General features: G+C 49.9%; 2 protein-coding genes across 5 annotated transcripts in view; both read right to left on the minus strand.

Annotated features, from left to right (window-relative positions):
- Window positions 1–144: 144 nt before the first annotated feature.
- hgfac (HGF activator) lies at window positions 145–8,425 on the minus strand. Of its 4 annotated transcripts, XM_040182515.2 has the most exons (15): window positions 8,097–8,425; window positions 7,950–7,998; window positions 7,384–7,477; window positions 6,082–6,155; window positions 5,851–5,994; window positions 4,867–4,998; window positions 3,904–4,014; window positions 3,524–3,698; window positions 3,216–3,313; window positions 2,493–2,534; window positions 2,092–2,341; window positions 1,359–1,498; window positions 985–1,125; window positions 722–864; window positions 145–454 (listed from the first exon to the last, which is right to left on the minus strand). In XM_040182515.2, the coding sequence occupies exons 1-15, from the start codon at window positions 8,160–8,162 to the stop codon at window positions 281–283; spliced, it is 1,833 nt and encodes a 610-aa protein (XP_040038449.2). In that variant the 5' UTR covers window positions 8,163–8,425; the 3' UTR covers window positions 145–280. The 4 variants fall into 4 exon arrangements, with proteins under 4 accessions (XP_040038449.2, XP_040038452.2, XP_040038451.2 ...); XM_040182518.2 differs by lacking the exon at window positions 4,867–4,998; XM_040182517.2 differs by lacking the exon at window positions 2,493–2,534.
- A 1,781-nt stretch (window positions 8,426–10,206) lies between these two features.
- The window catches only part of LOC120822579 (regulator of G-protein signaling 12-like), a 28,692-nt gene continuing 21,314 nt past the window's right edge, over window positions 10,207–17,584 (minus strand). The window contains exons 15-18 of the mRNA XM_078107210.1: window positions 17,500–17,558; window positions 16,948–17,053; window positions 16,232–16,798; window positions 10,207–11,364 (exon numbers count right to left, since the gene is read on the minus strand). Of these exons, the coding sequence (XP_077963336.1) occupies window positions 11,066–11,364; window positions 16,232–16,798; window positions 16,948–17,053; window positions 17,500–17,558 (1,031 nt within the window). The 3' untranslated portion in view covers window positions 10,207–11,065. The remainder of the gene's footprint in view (window positions 11,365–16,231; window positions 16,799–16,947; window positions 17,054–17,499; window positions 17,559–17,584) is intronic.

The raw sequence follows: 17,584 nt of genomic DNA on the forward strand, positions 1-17,584 counted from the left end.
TCTCTGGTGAAAATGTAGCTGTGCGTTCTGCCACTGAATCATACGTATAATGTTTGTATCATAAAATCAGTTCTATATATTGACATATAGCATTAAGAAGAAGTATTTTGTGTGATATTCAGTTACTCACAACACAAAAAGCTCTACAAAGTCAGTAAAGGTTTATTCAGTCACAAAATGTTTCACAGTTAGAAATAGATAACTCATAAACTTCCACAAGCAAACAAAAACAACAGTATAAAATCTCATATATTAAAGCTACTGTCCGGGTGACGTTCCATCACGAAGCCTTGGGTTTGCGTCTGATCACTGAATTGATCCAATCGATATAATTCACCACCTTGGTGTAAACACCAGGTTTTCCGGAGGTGCCGCAGCCCTCCCCCCAGCTGATGATCCCGTACAGGAAGCTGACGTCATTCCTCGCGCAGGCCAAAGGGCCCCCGGAGTCGCCCTGTGGAAAGACGCAAATAGGAACGGTTCACGCGCGTAAACATACGTGTGCGCGGATCAAAGCGGGAGTCGCAAGAACGCCTGAGTCACTCACTCCGCCTGATTCATTCCTAAAAATGTGCACTTAACCCGAGAGGTGGACGTAAACGTAATCCCCCCGCTGCCATCAGATTGTTACGCTGACGACGCGGGACGATACGCAAACCAGTGGTAGAGGACGATATACACACGGCCGACCAGTGAGAGGGCTGTGAGGAGGTCGTCCTACCTGGCAGGCGTCGGCACAGCCGCTGAGCCCCGCGCAGATCATGTCGGCGGTGACGTGGTTGCCGAAAACGTCCGGCCTCCTGCACACCTCGTGGGGAACCAGCCTCACCCCGGCCTCCTGCAGGCTGGAGTAACCCTCGGCCTCTGTCCAAAATAAACCCATCAATAAGCCCTTATTAGCTGAGGTATTCTTACCTCGGCATGTCCCGATTTACTTCATCAATTCAGTCCCCCCCCCCGACACCCCCCCGCCACCACACTCACTCTCGTCGATGTGTCCCCAGCCGCTGATGGTGCAGCAGTAGCCATCGGGGAACGTGGTGCTTTTGTCCGGGAGGCAGACGGGTGCGATGAACGGGGTTCTCCTCACGCAGCGCCCGTCCTGCTTGGCCAGTTTGATCAGGACTGACGAGCGGAAAAAACGCAGCGTTATGCAACGAGGTGGAGCGGGGGGGGGGGTTCCAACGATAAGTGTGTGTTTGTTTGTTTGTTTGTTTGTGCGGGGGAGCACGGGGACACAGCTGCTCAGTGACGCACAGCTGTGCACGCAGACCGCTGTGTTTCTTCTTCTGGTTTATGTGAGTCACTGGTGTGTGTGTGTGTGTGTGTGTGTGCGTGCGTGTCCACTTAATGCTTACCAATGTCATGTAGCGTCGGGTTAAACACGGAGAACTGCTTGGGAAAGATGTACTTCTCCACTCCAAACGTCCGAGTGTTGGGACCAGTGGCGTTGAAACTGTGCTGGCCGAGCACCACTCGAAGCTGAGACATCAGGGGGCTGAGGGAGGACACAAGAAGGCGTGCGTCACCAACCGTCCCGTCCGACACATTAGTCCGCAACCAAGTTGCCTTGACAACCACCAGCTGAACATTAAATGGGCCATAAGACGCCGTTAAAATAATTACCCATAATACAGTTCTGTGTTCTAAGAACCCAGAGCAAAAAATGCAACTTTCACTTTTGACGTCCAATTCTAGTGCGTAATGATTCAGCTCTCTGGACTTGGGCGATGACAGCAGATGCCTGTTTGCGGACATCAAAAGGGAAACGTATGCACTCGCATGTAAGCAGCGTCTGTGCGTGAGACCTTTTTAGGTTTTCCTCGAACTGGATGTCTAAATATAGGGCGTTCATAAAGCTGCGGTGCTGTGTGAAGTCTTTAAATCACGCGCCTTTTGAGCCGCGACCTCTTGCTCGGCCGCAAAGGTCGGAAAAACAAATAATGCTTCCCTGTGAACCAAGAACGTCCTCTGGACGCTCACGGTTCTTTTTCATTGCTGACTCGAACTTAGTGCTTTCGCTCTTTTCTATACGCGGCTGTAAGCTGAAGGGCTCTTGAGGACACGAAATGTTTCACATCCGCCACGTACTTGCGGAAGAAGCAGTGAGCCGCTGAGACGATCCAGCACGAGGAGACCAGGGTGCCGGCGCAGAAGTCTGACTTCCCGATGTAAATGGCCGCCATCCAGGGGTGAGAACCGGGCAGAGCCGCCGTCCCGAGAAATATCCGGCCCATGGCGACCGATCGCCTCTTCTGGTGCTTTTTGCCACACGCCGCCGTTTTGGCGAGCACGGAGGGTTTGGCTTCTCTGTCTTTGGGGATGTTCCTTCGGGGAGAAGCTGCGCGAAAGAGAGAGAAGAGTGAGCGATTGAGCGAAGACACAGTGGCGCGACGGCTACCATTTGCAAGCAGGAACTACGACTGCAGCGAGCGACTACAAGGCGTTCTAAACGGCTACAATGTTCCGCTACTGCGCCCTCCCTCGGGTACCTCTTCTGCGTGTTTTCGCTTTGGTCGCCGGCTCGTTCTCCCCTGCAAAGAGGCAAAAAGAACACACGTGTTCTGTCGGAGGCGAGCGTGTTGCGGCAACAGCTTGTGGGCTCTGTGCACGGCCAAAAACGGCGAACCTCGCTGCGCAGAGCGTTCCGCTGCACCTGACATGACACGTTGACTCAGGGTGAGTCAGGCCTTTATTCCCCTTCACCTCGGCAAGCCCACGTTATTCAAAACAAACGCCCGGCTGCAGTCCACCTTCGGAGCGGCGTGACTTCGCACATTAGCCGTATTGTCGAGGTAAAAGACGAGGCACTGCGCGAGGACACAGGGCTGCGAGAGTCAAGTTGTGGAATGTTCCGGCGATAAAAATCGTCCTCTCTTTTCATTCCTAATGAGGACTTCATGTTCTAACAGGGGGAAACAATAAAATTGACGGCTAGATGAGTGTGTCATCCTTGATGAGGAAAAATGGTTTCTGCTTTGACTTACCTAAATAATAAGGCCGATAATACCAGAGGATTTCTCAACAGTTGAACCAAATGATTAAACAGCAATGTGGAACATCAACGTATACAAACAACAATCTCTACAATATTTGAATGTTATTTAGGTGGCGTTTTGCCTCTTCCGGAACTGTGAAGGTTTGTTTGTTTATTTATTAATTCATTTGCAAACAAAAAGAGCACCAAGCTCCTTCCCGGTGCCCCCTGTACTCACACGCAGACATCACACAGGACGGGACGTCGCAGTACTCCCAGGAGATGGCGCCCTCATGTAGTGTGTAGCACCACGGCATCTTGTCGTCATCTGGGTTCCTGCACACGCGGAGACACAGCGGACAGAGTGGATGTGTGTGTGTGACGTGTTATGACACAGCTAAGTGGCTCACAGGGGCCCCATTGCCTTTTTTCCTCCACCGAGCAGCAACATGAAACTGTCCCGGGAATTTGTGCTGAAAATCCTCATGTTTGGCGCCAAATGTGCTCGGGTGTCGCGGCGCGGCCAGCGGGAATCTCAACACACACCTGCAGTACGCGTGCTCTCCGAGGCCCTTGAGGGCCGACGCGGCCGCCGCGCCGACGTGCAGCTCGTCGTACAGCAGGTCCGAGTTCCACGGCAAGCACCTGGCGCCGGACAGCGTGGTGTTGGCCAGCCCTCGGTAGTCTCGGCCCCGGTGGTTGTAGCACTCGGCCTCGGGGTCTGCCGCACACACACACACACACACAATCAGACCACAAGGGTCTCGACATGTTAACACCTCTCGCACTAAAATCAGTCAGAGCACGTCCTCCTCGCTGTACGCTTTCACAACAATTGCCCCAATTGTAAAGCGCACACATGCAGGAACACGCGTCCTGGACAAAGACCCGGCAGGGAACGCCGCTACGGTCCTGCTCTCACTCACCGAGGCCGCAGCGCGGCCCGCTGTGGCCGCTGCGGCAGTTGCACACTTCCTTGCCGGTGGAAGTGATCAGGCGACACGTTCCGTCGTTCTGGCAAGGGTTCGACCGGCACACTGGACACACACACACACACACACAGAGGTCAAACCTTGATAGCATGCATACTCTGCATTTACACAGCTCGTAGGGGGAGATGTCTGCCCCCCAACCCGCTCAGCATCTGATGAACTGACAGTCCAAACCGGAGTTGATATACAGACTGACCCTGAGTTGAGATCTGACCCGTGAGATCTAATCTGTGGAATACGCCTGAGAAAAGTGACGTGTGTTTGAGGAGGAGAATTTGTTGGCAAAAGACCAGATTGTGGAGGAAAGTCAAGGAGCGTTCAGGTGCATTTCAGGTTTTCTTTCCACTGTAGAGAAAAAGAAAAGCCCCCACCATCATGATAGCAAAACGGTTTCGGCTCAGCGAGGATGAAACCACCTTAATTTGTCTCTCTTTTATGGCAGGGATTCCCCCCCCAGCCCACCCTCCCACATACCCCCACACCCTTACACCAAGATGAAAGCTCCTTACGGCCCCATGGGGTGTGTCCAAAACCACCATTCATGAGTCACAGCGAGTCATATAATCTGTCTTTTCTTCCGAGGCAATGTTGGTCATGTAACTATGGAGCTGTGATCAAAGAGGAAAAGCATGGGGGGGCGGGGGCAACACTTGAGAAGTGTGAAACAGGAATCAAGAAAAACCTAAAGAAGTCTCTCGTAATCGCCATTCGCGGTTAGTGTTTTAACAGATGTTGTAGTGTACAGAAATGCACTCTCAGTCAAAATCAACTAAACCGGCTCGGCGTTTTTCAACCGTTGCACGCAATCGTCCCCCGGTCGGGTTTCCCTCTCGCCATCTGAACAAAGCGGGGCGAAACAAGGCGAAGGCACAATCGAAGCTTGAAAGCACATCTTACTGGAGTAGCGAGTCCTTTCGCACTCGATTTCCCCCGACACGCACGTGCACTGTTCCACATTGCGGAGGTGAATCCGTCCCCAAGACTCTCCGATGTCATAGTAGCGCAGGTGTGCGGTTTCGTAGCACTTCTCTGGGGGAAAAAAAGAAAAGCAAAAAGCCGGGTAGACGCGTGAAAGACATTTAGGGTCGAGATGTGAGAGACGAGGTTGAGAAGCTCGGTGGAGCGTTTGATGGCCGAGGCTCTGCTGCATTCCGGGTGGATCCGGGTTCTTTTTTGCTCTTTTTCTTTTTAAACTAACTTCCCCCGAGAGAAGGCAGAAGCAAGAGCGTGACATTTAATTATTGATGTTTGGCAAAGAAAAGATTTTGAATCAAGAGAAGACGTAATTTGAACAGTACACGTCTAACTTCGTTATAATGGCAAAGCACGACAAAGACAAGACTTTTTCAAATCTTTTTCTGATGCAATTTCCCTGAAACTTTTATCGTCACAGTCGTTCTAAGCATTTAAGCAGCACTTGGCTTTTTTTGTAATTTCATTAGGTTTGATTAAGTTTATTTCCGAAAGGTTTCAAACAAATCTCACTGCCTTCATGAGGAAATGGAGTTGGCTCAGGTCACCCGAAGGTGGTGTGCGACTCCATTCATCCAAACAAACTCCTTTTGCAGATGAAAACCATGAGATGCGTTTGAAAGCTCTGGAAGAAAGCCAGTAATTATTAGCTGCAATCATCTAAAAATATCCTAATAATATAGCAGAGTGACAGATCCCTGTTGCCATACGCTTGCTTTAAACATCCTGAAGCTGACAATTACTTGTTTGTCTTCCAGGAACTATTTCCTGGCAGCGACCTGTGTTTCCTTTGGCGGCTGTGAGGTGACGGTCAGCCACATGTGCACAATGCTGTGAAAACCCTCAACTCCAAGAAGGCCCGGAGGATAAAATGCTATTATTATATAGATCATTTCCTACTGCACCCACTCTTCTCGCAGACGGTCCCCGTGAACCTGTCGGGACAGGAGCACTCGAACCAGCGGCTGTGCGAGATCGGCGTGCAGGCACCTCCGTTCTGACAAGGATTCACCGCGCACGGGTCCGTGTTCCTGCGCGGCGTTTGGCCGGAGGCTGAAAAAAGAAAACGGTTGCAGGATGAACGGTGCGGCGCTCTCGTGGGTTCGATTCTTTAAAGTGCGCCGCGTCCGGCGAACTGACCGGTCGGCCGGGTTTCCTCCAGCGCGCAGAAGCCCCACTGCCGGTCGCGGTCGAAGTTGCTCGTGAGGGAGCACCTGCAGCGGAAGAGGAGAGCAAAACGGACTTGGATTGCGGATGTAGGGAAATTGCATTTGGAGTGAAAGTTAAGACCACGTTGTAAACAGTCAGAGGTTTCGCAGTATCGCGTTAATCGGTGGCTTCTCTCCCAACACGACGGGCAGGTGGACGTTAAATCTTGAGGGAAATATCTCAAGCGACATTAATCTGTAACACATTCCTTCATCTCTTCGGACGACTTGTTACTGTGTAAGAGCCTCAAGTGAAATTCCCATCGGCCTTGAACGTCCTTTCTGTAATCAGACTTAACTAATGACTCAAAACTAGGATGGTTGATCTGGTGAGTCATGTTTTAAGATTTATGCTTCATACAGTTAGACAATAATTGATTATTCTATATATTTGAAATGTTGATATTGGGACTTACAACTACTTTTCCTGTGAGAAGATTATATTCACTCCCAAATGGTATAGGAAATACTTGAAAGTTCTTATGAGACAGTTTAACAGGCCAATTTTATTCAGGGAGAAAGAGAAGATCTTTGGCAAACGCAACCAATAAAACCTGACTAACTCTGTTCAAAGTATCCTCCTGCACCGCTCACTGCATCTGCAGTACATAAGGACAAACCTTTTTAGATGCATGAGCACATCAGAAAAACACGCAGGGTCATATTGTGTAAACTTCATGTGCAGGTGGACCAGTGATGTTGGGCCATATCATGTTGCTCCAACTTGCTGCTGGCACCCACCTCTTGTCTCACATCCAAGAAATGATGACTGGGAAGCCCTTGAGCCATTTTTTCCAAAATAAAGATCCAATAAAAAGGAGGATTTTGTTACTGTGACGCAATCGGCAGCAACCGAAAAAGCACACAAGTTACCTTGATCGAACCTGATAAAACTGTAGGAAGCAGTAAATGGGTTTAAACTACAGAGATTAAGATGGATTTTCTACGTTTCTATCATTCTACGATTCAGCATTAGCTGTAATTGCCCACGACTACACACACGAATACACAAGAAATTGCCTCGAGCCTTAATCCACGTCATTACTGCAAGCGAACGAGACAAACGGGTGTGACGTCACACCTGCGGTCTGCGCGCGAGAGACGCAGACGAGGTGTGCGGACCGCGAGCGAGTGTGACGACGCGACACGTCAAGTGCGTGTGGCAACTTTGCGCGGTTGTACGCGCGCATCGACGGTGGTTTGCGCAACCAAAAAGCGCGCAGTCAGGACTCACCATGGTTTGGAGGAGAGGACGGTGAGGCAGTTGTGGTGAATCCTTCCACCCTGACGGAATGGGAATTTACATTCTTTGTCCGTTGTGGTAAACACTGGCGGCAGAGAGAAGAAGGAGGGGAAAAAAACAGCTTCAACATATTTATCAATGAGTCAAGCTTCAACCACGGTCCTCATGAACACATAAGGGCAAAAGAGTGGAAACGCAAACTGTCTTGAGTTCACACCTCACAAAGACAATTAAACGTGAGTTAATGGCCATGTGTGTTTGCACATAGAAGCTGTTTTGACGTGGTAATGTATGCATAACAATAAACAATATAACATGACATCTAAAATAAAAAAAAGGGTTTAAATGAACAATGCAATTTGAAAGAAATACAATGATCGTGTTGTTAAAGTGTACAGATGCGGTTCTGCTGCTGTGAGGCAGAGCTTAAACCACATGTTTTAGAGTTACGTTGCACCACCAACTTCAGCTGGAAATACATCACATTCCCCGCCAGTTCAACGACCCCCCCCCCCCCCCCCCCGTAAATCAGACATCACACTGAGGTAAAAACTTACCTTTGCGACCCCACCTGGAGATGACCGTTTCATGCGGAGATAATATACGCTGGGGGGGAAAAAAGAGCCGAAAATAAGTTACAGCGCTTTTTTTTTTCTTGCCTTGGATGACGGATGAAAACACGCACGTGGATGAAACCACCTTACCCCCCGACTGCCGAACGCGCAAGGGAGAAAAAGTAACGCGAGGCACGCCGCCGTGATGGTTTGCATCGTCTTGCTGCGCGGTGTCCGCGGGGGGAACCTGGTTTCCAGGAGTCGTCGGAAGGTCTGTCACGTCACACCAGTGAGTTTCCGAGTCCTCCGCCTGGTTTTGGTCATAGGAGACGTGGGAAACCCTGCAAGTAGTGTCCTGTTCCACACACTTTGCCGCATTGAGTAAAGCCGTTGCGTCATGGGGCTTGTCTATCTCTGAGGCCTCCTTTATCCCGGCCGGTGTTCCCTCTGCGGCTCCTCCGCCTGCGCCCACGCGCTGCGGGGGGAGGACGGGCCCGGAGAGCCCGAAGGCGGAGGCGGGGGGGGAGGGGGGACGGTGCCGCGAGACGCCCCTCGCCCGCCCTTTCGTTGGGGGTCACATAATATACGTTTTTATTTGGGTTTAAGATGTAACTTCTGGAGGTTTTTTTTAAATTGGTTGTGTTAATAATATATGTGTATATATATAACATAGTATTATGCAATTCACTTTTGATAGTTAACGTTAGCCTGTGTGCTAAGCTAACGTTAGTTATGTATGACCATGACTTTGACAGTCAACATTTAACGTCACATTAAACTTATTCACGTTAGATAATGACAGAGGATTGAGCTAACGTTAATATTAAAAATACCGAACAATTTAATTCTGTACAGATTGATGTTAGTTTAGTTACATTTGTGTATTTTAGCATGTTTAGCAGCTAGCTAGCGTTAGCTTACAACAAGCGCTCTAACGTTAGTGAGTAAAGTCCGGCGCATGCTTCTGTTTCTGCGTCTTTACGCACTCGTTTCAATTCATGGTTCTAAAAGTCTTGCGTGTGTTGCAGAGCAATTCACCTCCAGAACAATAAGTGGAGTAACGTGTTTCTGTTGAAGACGACCTAGAGAGTCACACCTTTGTGTGTGGAAGTTGTTGGTTTGTTTATTTATTTATCATAGACTTTATTGCTTTTGTCCCGTATTTTCCTCCACAACTTTGTTCTCTTCGACCGGCAAACGACGTTTGCGGAGATCTCCCTCCATGAATCAGAGGCCATCCGCGCGCTCTCATAGTCCACCAATGACGGCTTGTAGAAGTGGTCATATTTACGCATTTCTTCCGACAAAAGCTCTTCAATTTGATTAATTCTCTCGTGAAAATCATTGTTTTAATAAATCGTTTTAATAATAGAGGCTTGCGTCTCTGAAAACGCACAACCATAAACTAGGCTTAACTGGGTTAGCTACGTTGATTAGCTACCAGTTAACCCAGTTAGCTAACGAAACCCTGCCATTTACGGTAAATAAGAGCGACGACTTGTCAGAGGAGGTGACTCGGGCCAAAGTAGCCAATGTTACAACAAGAGATGCAACATAAGAGTCAGCTTTAATCTTTTAAAAATACCGACACACAGGGAGCAAAGTGGCTCCGAGAGCTAAGAAACAGTCTAGACTTGAAAGCATCCACAGCTGGGCCATTGGGCCTATCTCATGTCTCCGAGTAAGATAAGGCCATATTAAGGAGCTGGAAGGAAAACGCTACTGCTCTCATTAAGAATTCAATAATGACAGTGCCTTTGAAACAAAGGGAAATCTGAAAGTAAAGTGCCCAACCCTCCTCAATGGCCCATGTGTTGCATTCCAGCAGTAACATGCTGTGTCAAGACTAACCCTTTAAGTCCCATAGTCTAACCTCTAATTTCCCCCAGCTGCAATAATCTCTCCAGATGCTGAGCTATAAACACCAGGTGGAGGCTGGACAGCACGTCCACACTGAATCCTGAATTCAGTCCTGAATTATAGTGCGTTTCCAAATACGAAATTGTTCATTTCCGTTAATCATTTACAATTCTGACTAACTTAGCGAACACGTTTAGCCGGCCCGATGTGACAAGTAGGAGAATTCTGAGTTGTGGATTCCTTGCGCAGCACATGTGGTTATAAACCACAACAAAGTATTCCAAGTATTTTTTTTTTTACAAGGGTGGCTGGAGGTTAGAACGGGATGGTGAGGATCGACGAGCTGTCAGAAATACTAGGATTAATCCTACTACGTTAAATGTGCAAAAGAGAAGAAGAGTTTTGTTGGAATTTACAGCCATCAAAGCTTTTTAATCATTTAACACGTGGACATCCTCAAAATCACGGAAGCAGGAAGCACAGGAACAGAGGTACCGTCATGTATTATCTGCAAAACATAGGAGTGATATAACGGAAATATTTAAATATGCATTAAAACTGTGATTTGCCTCCCTTTTCATCCTTAAAAACAGAGTCCTGTCTCGCATGTGTTCCAACAAAAGTGGGCACTTATTTCTAATAGGTCAACAATTTAAGATTCACAAAACTCATTGGCTTTTCTGGAGTTTTCAAATGCGCGCCAGACTTCCTCAGCCTCAGTAGGTGGACATTAAGTCAAGATTCCCTCATCAAACTTCATACGTCAATACTACTTGTACTTATTAGCTTCATTAATGGTTTATTCCTTGGCTCCTACATATTACAATATAACATCGTTTACTTTTTAGTAAGCTATTTAATTCATTTTGATGGCCTATTAGAAAGGAAATAATTACTACAAACCCATTGATAACCACCTATCTGAAACGCATGCCCTGCTTAAAAAGTACCCCAAACTTCATATTCCTGCTTCTCACACGGTCCTTGGTCTTCGCGGCTCTTAATAATTTTCCTTTGCTTATCATTAAACCACAACAAAACCATATCACTGTCCAAAGAAAATCACAACCAGTACAAAAATCCCACAATATCACGGCAGAATTGGTAACAAATTTACAATATCTATCCCCGGAATGTAGATTAGATTATAGGGGGGTGTTCATGCAGCCCAGCGTTCATCTCATTCCCTTTTGAAAGACAGTGCCTCGGGTTTAAAAAGTGCAGCAGTGGGGGCGGAGGGGAGGGGGGGGGGGTTCCGTTTAGACAATCGTGGCCTTGTACAGGTCCGTCTTGCAGTCCGTGCGCCCCGGCGCGTCGCAGCCGCTCGGGGGGGGCACCGACGGGCCGTTCCTCAGCTTGCTCTGGCACTGCCGCAGCTCGGCGACGTAGCCCTGGAAGCTCAGGCTGAGCTCGGAGTCCTCTCCCCGGGAGGTTTCCGGCGTTCCCTCCTCCAGGTGAACCCCCTCCACGTCCATCGCTTCCGGCACGTCCCGGGGAGCAGCGTTGGCGCCGGCGGCGGGGGGCGATTCGGTGTCGGCGGTCGGGCTGGTTCCTTTCTCTGTGCACCATAGGAAAAAGCACTTTCAGGATGTCGCTCTAAACTTCTACCAGATTATAGCACACGTTGTTATAACATTAACAAAATATCCCAAAGTCCTCACAAAATGAGCTTTTTCTCCGACGCCTCATTGGAATTGTTAAGACGTACAAAATTGCAGCATTTCCATCGAAATGAGATTGACAGGCCTGTTCGTCGACCAGGATCAGCATCGTGGGAAAGGGTCGGGCAGGCAAAAGATGGACGCGTAACCTTTGAACATTCCACCAAAGAACAGAAGCTTCCAGAAGTGGTCGTACTGGCACACGGGACGTTGCGGTCTCATATTAAGAGTGTTACACTTTTCATGGCTAACTGCTATAAGGAAAGGGACATTTTACAAATTTCTTCTGTCAAAAACGATTTGTTACTGATGTTCTTTGGCTGATTTGTCGCTAAGGGCTTTACCGAAGAGGCGGTTGCTGTAGGTCTATTTTTCTCAGCAGTTTTAACAGCAAATAGTCGCCTCACAGCAAGAAGGTCCTGGGTTCAACTCCGCCCAGTGGCCTTTCTGTGTGGAGTCTGCATGTTCTCCCCGTGTCTGCGTGGGTTTTCTCCGGGTTCTCTGGCTTCCTCCCACAATCCAAAGACACGCTCTGGGGATCAGGTTAATTGGGGACTCTAAATTGCCCGTAGGTGTGTGGATGTGAGTGTGAATGGTTGTGTGTCTCTGTGTAGCCCTGCGATTGGCTGGCGACCAGTCCAGGATGTACCCTGTCTATCACCCGAAGTTGGCCGGGATAGACTCCAGCCCCCCCGCGACCCTGTGTGCAGGATAAGCGGATTGACGATGGATGGATGGATCAAATATAACTTTGTGAATAGTGAAAGTCTTCTCCCGGCTGTGGGGCTTAAGTGGTTTTATATGTTGATGAGCGTGGTCCTTCTCAAGTTATCCCTTTCACAGTTTTACATCACATCATAACGTTGTTGTTGTTGTTGTTGTTAAAAATGACTAAACAAACATAGATACATGTTTGTATTCCTTGGTGGTTCCTTCTGTGTGCAGCGTTGGCTCACGTGGACCTGCAGGCGACTGAGCTTTGCCTTCTCATCAGTCTGGACGTTTAGCATGAATGAGACTTCAGAGGGACTAAGGAATGGAAAGCGTCCCCCATGGTGCGCGTGCACATTGCACTTTTAACTCCACACCGCTCAAATGAACACATCGGGTTAACATCCGTGCGTAATCTATCTGCGTGATGTGGACAGCGGTCGTAGAAAGAAACAAAAGACTCTTCGGCTCCAACTTGCTGAACCCGCTCGCCAGGTCACGGGACAGAGCGGAAGGGAATTGCTGCAAGGTTAAATGCACTACTTCGTGGGCTTGTTGTCACATGTGGTGTATTGCAACATTACCACATGTGCCTCGTTTCAGACCAAAAACGCTGCTGCATGACCTCATCAGGCAGTTAATGAAAGTTTTAAGTGTTCTGTCCCCTCTTCTCACGCCGGTGCACTCAGGCGCCTACAGATCTACAGTTTTTTGGAATGCGGGGGCACCGCGGGTTCTGATGGCTGATGAGCTTTCCACTTCTAATGTGAACCCCCCCTCCGGATTCTAAACACAGAGCGGCCTGAGTGACTCTAAAAAGCAGAGTCACGCGTATACTCTCCTCGCTGTGCCGACGGTGATTCACCGCCGTTCAGCTCCGGAGGTAAACACAGCCTGTGAGCTCCAACAGCTGTCCGCACCGGGCGGACCCTCCGCCGCGCTGCAGAACCAGAACCTGCTGGGGGGGGGGGGGTTGCCAAAAACATACTCAAGTGCCCGAGGCCGGAAGTCCGAGGCTGTGGTGCTGATTAAGATCTAATAAAGAGTTTAACACAATACAAAAAAATCCTGCATTGTTAGAATTTGTTTGTAATCCCGATTCTCCCGTGAAGTACAGGATAATTGAACCTCTTCGTCCCTAGAATGTTATATATTTTTTAAGATAAGCCAAATATACCAAATATAAGAAATAAACTTGTGGCTCATCCATTGAGCCACCATACCACTAGTTTTATTTGCAACGTGGTGATAATTCAAATAGGTCTTTTAAAAAAGGGAAACTCCAACACCAAGTATTTATTTTACATTTTTTTGGATCAACATGCAACTCTCGGCTGTTTATTATTTTCTTTCTCTTTTTTTTTTTTTACCCCAAAACCTTTTTTTTCTTCTTCTTTTCGACGTTCAGGCCGGCTCACTCTGCTGTGACGGGATGAACACAGTGTCTCGACACAGACGGTGAACCATGTCCACTGTGTCCACTGCGTCTCCTCTGGCGAGTCTCGTCAGCAGCCTGGAACTGGACCAGCTACAGCTGCCAAAGATCCATGTCGAGCCCTTTGTATTATTTAGCCCTGAATGTAACGCTCAGTGGGAGCGAGTTCATCTCTGTCCTTTCGAATGGAGTTACGCTGTGCAACATCGCCCTCTACTGGGCGTCCTCATGCTACACCCCCCCCCCCCCCCCCCCCCCACCACCCACACCAACAGGTTGCCAGACACCGAGAGGTGATTACAGCCACAATTAGGAAATAATGGTAATGGCCTGGTTCCCAGTCGAGGCGGCTCATCTGGGTGCAGACCAGAGGCCTTTTAGTTTGGTTCCTTAACGGGCTAATTAGGGGCTAATTTACACTTGATATGCCGACTAAATGCAACCACCTGTGGGGCTGGAAGTCCTCTGTGTACCCTCTACTTCCCTGTAGAGACACGGCTTTTATTAGGAATTCTACCCACTATAAAATTCCAATGTGGTCTATTAACACCTTTTAATGTGTTATGGATTTGTATAGTTTGATGACTTGTGCACTCAGAGGAAGAACGCGGACTTTGTCTTCGGCGTAGCTGTAGCTCTTTATTATTCGTGACGTAATGGCAGAGATGTCTGAAGAACGCGTCGATCCACCTTTAGCGGCACGCTGCTCCGTTGGAGACAGCAGAGGGCGTCAGCTCAACAGGGACACGCGCTGTCCACCGAGTTAAGAGGCACGGGCCTGAATCACAGCTCCGCTTCTATTTCAGGGAGAGGGAGAGAAACGGGGGCCGGGAGATGGGAGGACCAAAGCGGCAGCGACAGTTTCTATCCGTGGCTCAGCCGACTCGTGGATAAGGTTACCATGGCGCCCGGTGGTGGGAAGAATCAGGCCGGTTGCACTTAGCAACCATGAAAAGATGGAGCGAGGAGCTTCGATCCTTCCCCCGGATTCTCCCGCACATGCCTCGTATTAAAGCCTGGCTGTTAGTTAATACGAGGCCCCCCCGGGGGTTTGAAGTGTGAGGGGCTTTGTTGCACGAGTCTGTAGGGTTCGCAACGGAGGTTTGAAGTCAGGAAGCTTTTGGCCGTATTTGATGGATTCCCAGCAACCAGCAATCACAAATCTATTGGCCATTTGATTGTTTTCCTCATTTCACAAACTAACACGGAGGAGGAGGAGGAGGAGCAGAGGGAAATACAACATGGAAATAACTATCTCCGCGAGATGACAACAATCTAGCCGCCCCACACACAAAGAGTACGACAAAGCTTTGAAAACACCCGTTTAAAAGAAGACGCAGCGAAAAAAGACCCACAATGCCGCGCTGAGGCGACACACAACAGAGCAGTGACCCCATTAAATAACAATACACCAAGGAGGTGGGCCAGGAGGTGCTCCAACGACAGCGAACAAACACCGCACTGGGCAATCAAGAGCCGACAACACACAAAAACACACACAGCAAGCGGCGACACCCTGAAACCAGCACACAGAAAAGTACACAAAGGAGTGGGCGCTGAAGAGAGGAGAAAGCCACAGGACAATTATGAGACAGAGCTAAGGCAGAAAAGGAGAGGGGGGGGGAGGAGGCATGCGGAGGAGGAGAGGGCGGAGGAAGAGGAGGCGGAGGATGAGGGGGCGGGCATGGAGAAAACAGAGATCATAAACGTGTAAAAAGACAGACAAGAGTGATTTCCAATTCTAACATTTATTAGATCTACTCAATCACAGGTACAGAGTTTATTGGCAGTGGTTATCTACAACAAGCATCTAGAGAAGGAGCGAACGACGGGCAATTCAACCATGTCCCCGGCAGCCAAGGAGCACTTGTCCTCCTCTGGTGACTAATTGTTTCTTTCGGCCTTTGTCCAATTTGCTGACATCATTTAGTGACTCACCGGTTGGAGAGAAGCGTTTGGACATCGTTGAATTGCTCTGAACTTGAGGTGGTGGGACGGAGAGGAATACGGTAATCATACCGTACCGACCGTCACGGGTCCAACACTGCAAAACAATTTCACGGGGTCTGGTTCGCTACGGCGGTTTTCCTCACTGTGCATAATCAACCCCCGGATGCCGGGGAGCACAGCTGCTGATCTCATCGCCTTCAGCCGTCCTAAGTTCCGTGCGCGCTGAGCGGCGCTTTTCTTTGCGGTCACGAGCTCATGTCAATCAGCAATTCTCGCGCACCCCAAACTACTGAATGAACAGCTGAATAGCTAACAGGAGTGAAGTAAACCCCACGTGGCGAACCCGACAATCTGTGGCGTGGGAAGTGACGTCCAAGTGAGACGTTGCTCACTGAACAGAATACACACACATCCCTATTTACAAGGCGGGTCACACGCATGCTTTGAGGCGTTGAATAAGAATACATCAGCTTCATGGAGCGGCACACTGAGGAAGTGTCAGTATCAATTTCTCACTAAAGTGCATCACAGTCAGTGTGGAGGGAGTTTAATGGGGGTTTAGACCACCGAGGAGTCGAGGAGAGGGGGGGGTGGCACACATGCACACACCTCACACACACACACACACACGCACGCGGAGCACTGGTTCGTTTACACTGCAGAAGTACCTGAGCGTGACTTTCCCTCTCCACCCGCGTCCTGAGGGGGGGCGCAGGGGGGCGGCGGGGTGAAGTTCGCCTCGGGCAGGCTGCCGTCGAAGGGCGGCATCGGGGACGGGGGCAGCAGGGTGCTGTTGGGGCTGCTGATGTCGCCCTCCCCCACCAGAGTCAGGTCGCCGTGGGCGTCCTCCTCCACGGTGCGGAGGATCGGCCGGGTGTCCAGGGGCCGGCAGATGGGCGAGAGGTGGGTGCCGAAGGTGGAGTGGCGAGGAGGGGGCATCAGGCACCGCCTGTTGCCGGAGTGTCCGTTGGCGCTGGAGCCGAGCGAGGAGTCCAGGCTCTCTGAGCGCAGGCCGGCGGTGAGGGACCCCCGCGGTGGGACGCCGTTCTCCCGGCCTTGTTTGAGGGAGTCTGGGGTGGAGCAGGCCAGGGCGGAGGAGGAGGAGGAGGAGGAGGAGGAGGTGGCAGCCGGGGTGAGTCGCAGGAAGTCGGGAAGCACCAGGTCTTCCTTGCTCAGGAGTCCGCGCTGGTCGTTGGCTCGGCTGCTCTGCGCCCGGCTCAGCAGCTCAAAGAATTCTGCGTTACAAAAAAAACAAAAAACAGATCAGACACCTTCCCCCAGCGGGGAGCCTCCTGGAATCGGTTAGTCCCGAGGCAAAGCGAAGCAAAGCCAAAGAAATCCACCGAATAAGTCAAAGAGAGAAAGAAGGACGAGAGGGATTTACCTTCAGCTTCATCTATATTAATCTTTTTCTGTTTTCTCTTTTCTCCTGGGAGGGCGGAGTCTTGTCCACTCACAGAGAAGTCCTTTGGTGTTGACCTCTCATCTCCCTGCAGATGCAACAATAACAATGCACTCTGTTAGGGGATGGAGGGCTGGGGAGAGATTAGGTTTTGGGGTGTGTGTGTGTGTGTAGGGGAGGTGGGGGGGGGTCGTAAATGGGGAGGCTAAGCAGGACCCGTCGAGCACCCTACTGAGCACAGTGTCCGGATTTAGTGACTCCCTCGCGTAAGGGATGGCGGCCTCGTCCATCTGTGCCCCCCCGCGACCCCCACCCTTCTGGCGTTCCTGGTTGCTACCTGCCTACGAGCGGTGCAAGCGTGGAAAGCGAGCGAACCGGTCAGCCACAGGCAGTGCGAGGGACGAGGAGCAGGGACTAGAAACCCGCCCTCGTCAAAGATGGGGAGCGTTAACAAGAGACGAAAGCGGGCCACCGATAGAAGAAGGTGCACGGGTAGCGTAAGCAGCGCAGCAGTGGGATGTCGGGAGCGCTTACCGTGGCAGAGAAACTTTTGCTCGGAGGGTGGTTTTTTAGGGAGGAGGACTTCGATTTGTCTGTTCGAAAGAGAAAAAAACAAAAA

Source organism: Gasterosteus aculeatus, chromosome 7 (genome assembly GCF_964276395.1).
Source record: "Gasterosteus aculeatus chromosome 7, fGasAcu3.hap1.1, whole genome shotgun sequence".
In the NCBI taxonomy this organism is placed as follows: domain Eukaryota; kingdom Metazoa; phylum Chordata; class Actinopteri; order Perciformes; family Gasterosteidae; genus Gasterosteus; species Gasterosteus aculeatus.

What these genes read in the sequence shown, in the direction of transcription:
- hgfac (XM_040182515.2), bottom strand. Translation starts at nt 8,162, where the DNA reads ATGCAAACCATCACGGCGGCGTGCCTCGCGTTACTTTTTCTCCCTTGC. An exon ending in CGGGCCGCGCTGCGGCCTCG is followed by an intron (nt 3,699 to 3,903) that starts GTGAGTGAGAGC and finishes TGTGTGCGGCAG; the next exon opens with ACCCCGAGGCCGAGTGCTAC. An exon ending in CTGGGGACACATCGACGAGA is followed by an intron (nt 865 to 984) that starts GTGAGTGTGGTG and finishes TATTTTGGACAG; the next exon opens with AGGCCGAGGGTTACTCCAGC.